The 656-nt window shown below is 67.8% G+C and overlaps 1 protein-coding gene across 1 annotated transcript in view; it reads left to right on the top strand.

Annotated features, from left to right (window-relative positions):
- Nucleotides 1–92: 92 nt before the first annotated feature.
- LSG1 (large 60S subunit nuclear export GTPase 1) overlaps nt 93–656 on the top strand; it is a gene marked incomplete at its 5' end in the record, with an annotated part of 29,807 nt that continues 29,243 nt past the window's right edge. Inside the window, one exon of the mRNA XM_019503068.1 lies at nt 93–243. Coding sequence (XP_019358613.1) covers nt 93–243 — 151 coding nt within the window. The remainder of the gene's footprint in view (nt 244–656) is intronic.

The raw sequence follows: 656 nt of genomic DNA, 5'->3' as shown, positions 1-656 counted from the left end.
TACTCCCCTGAGGAACCCCCGCGGCCCCGTCAGGGTCCCAGGGCCGGGGGTGGGGGTGCTGTGGGTTGGGGGGGTCCCGGTGCTGACTGTGCTGCCTCTCCCCGCAGCTGCACACAAGCGAGGTGCACGAGGATGGCGCTGCCTGGGTGCGCTCGCCCCTGGCCCCGCAGTCGGTGACGGAGCTGAGCTCGCTGGAGGAGTTTCTGGCCACGGCTGAGCTGGCGGGCACCGAGTTTGCGGCCGGTGAGTCGTGGTGGGGACGTGTCGCAGCCAGAGCTTTTCCGGGTGTTTCCAGTGGGCACCCAGGCCCGGGTGGGCTCGCAGAGATGCCCGGGCAGCCGGTAACCTTGGCCAGGCAAACAGCAGACGTTTAACGCGGCCCAGCGTGCGATCGCGTGCCCCTCACCAGCGCCTGCAGGTCTCGCGTTCCTGCGGCAGAGGCTGTGAGACACACGTGGGTCCCGGTTGCAGCCAGCTCCGGTGAGCGGCGGCACGGAGAAGGCAAACAGGGTCCAGGGGGCCTGAGCATGGCAGGAGCAAGGGGGAGCAGGCAGCTGGCCCTTCCTCTGTCATGCGGTGTCTGTGACATGCCGAATCTAGCCGTAAGTCATTGGTGAGGGGGTGAGGAGAAGCTAAGGATGTTGCTGCAGGGCTGG

The sequence above is a fragment of the Gavialis gangeticus genome, unplaced genomic scaffold (assembly GCF_001723915.1).
Source record: "Gavialis gangeticus isolate Ggan-Ray unplaced genomic scaffold, GavGan_comp1, whole genome shotgun sequence".
Lineage (NCBI taxonomy): Eukaryota > Metazoa > Chordata > Crocodylia > Gavialidae > Gavialis > Gavialis gangeticus.
This window is presented reverse-complemented; position numbering and strand designations above follow the sequence as displayed.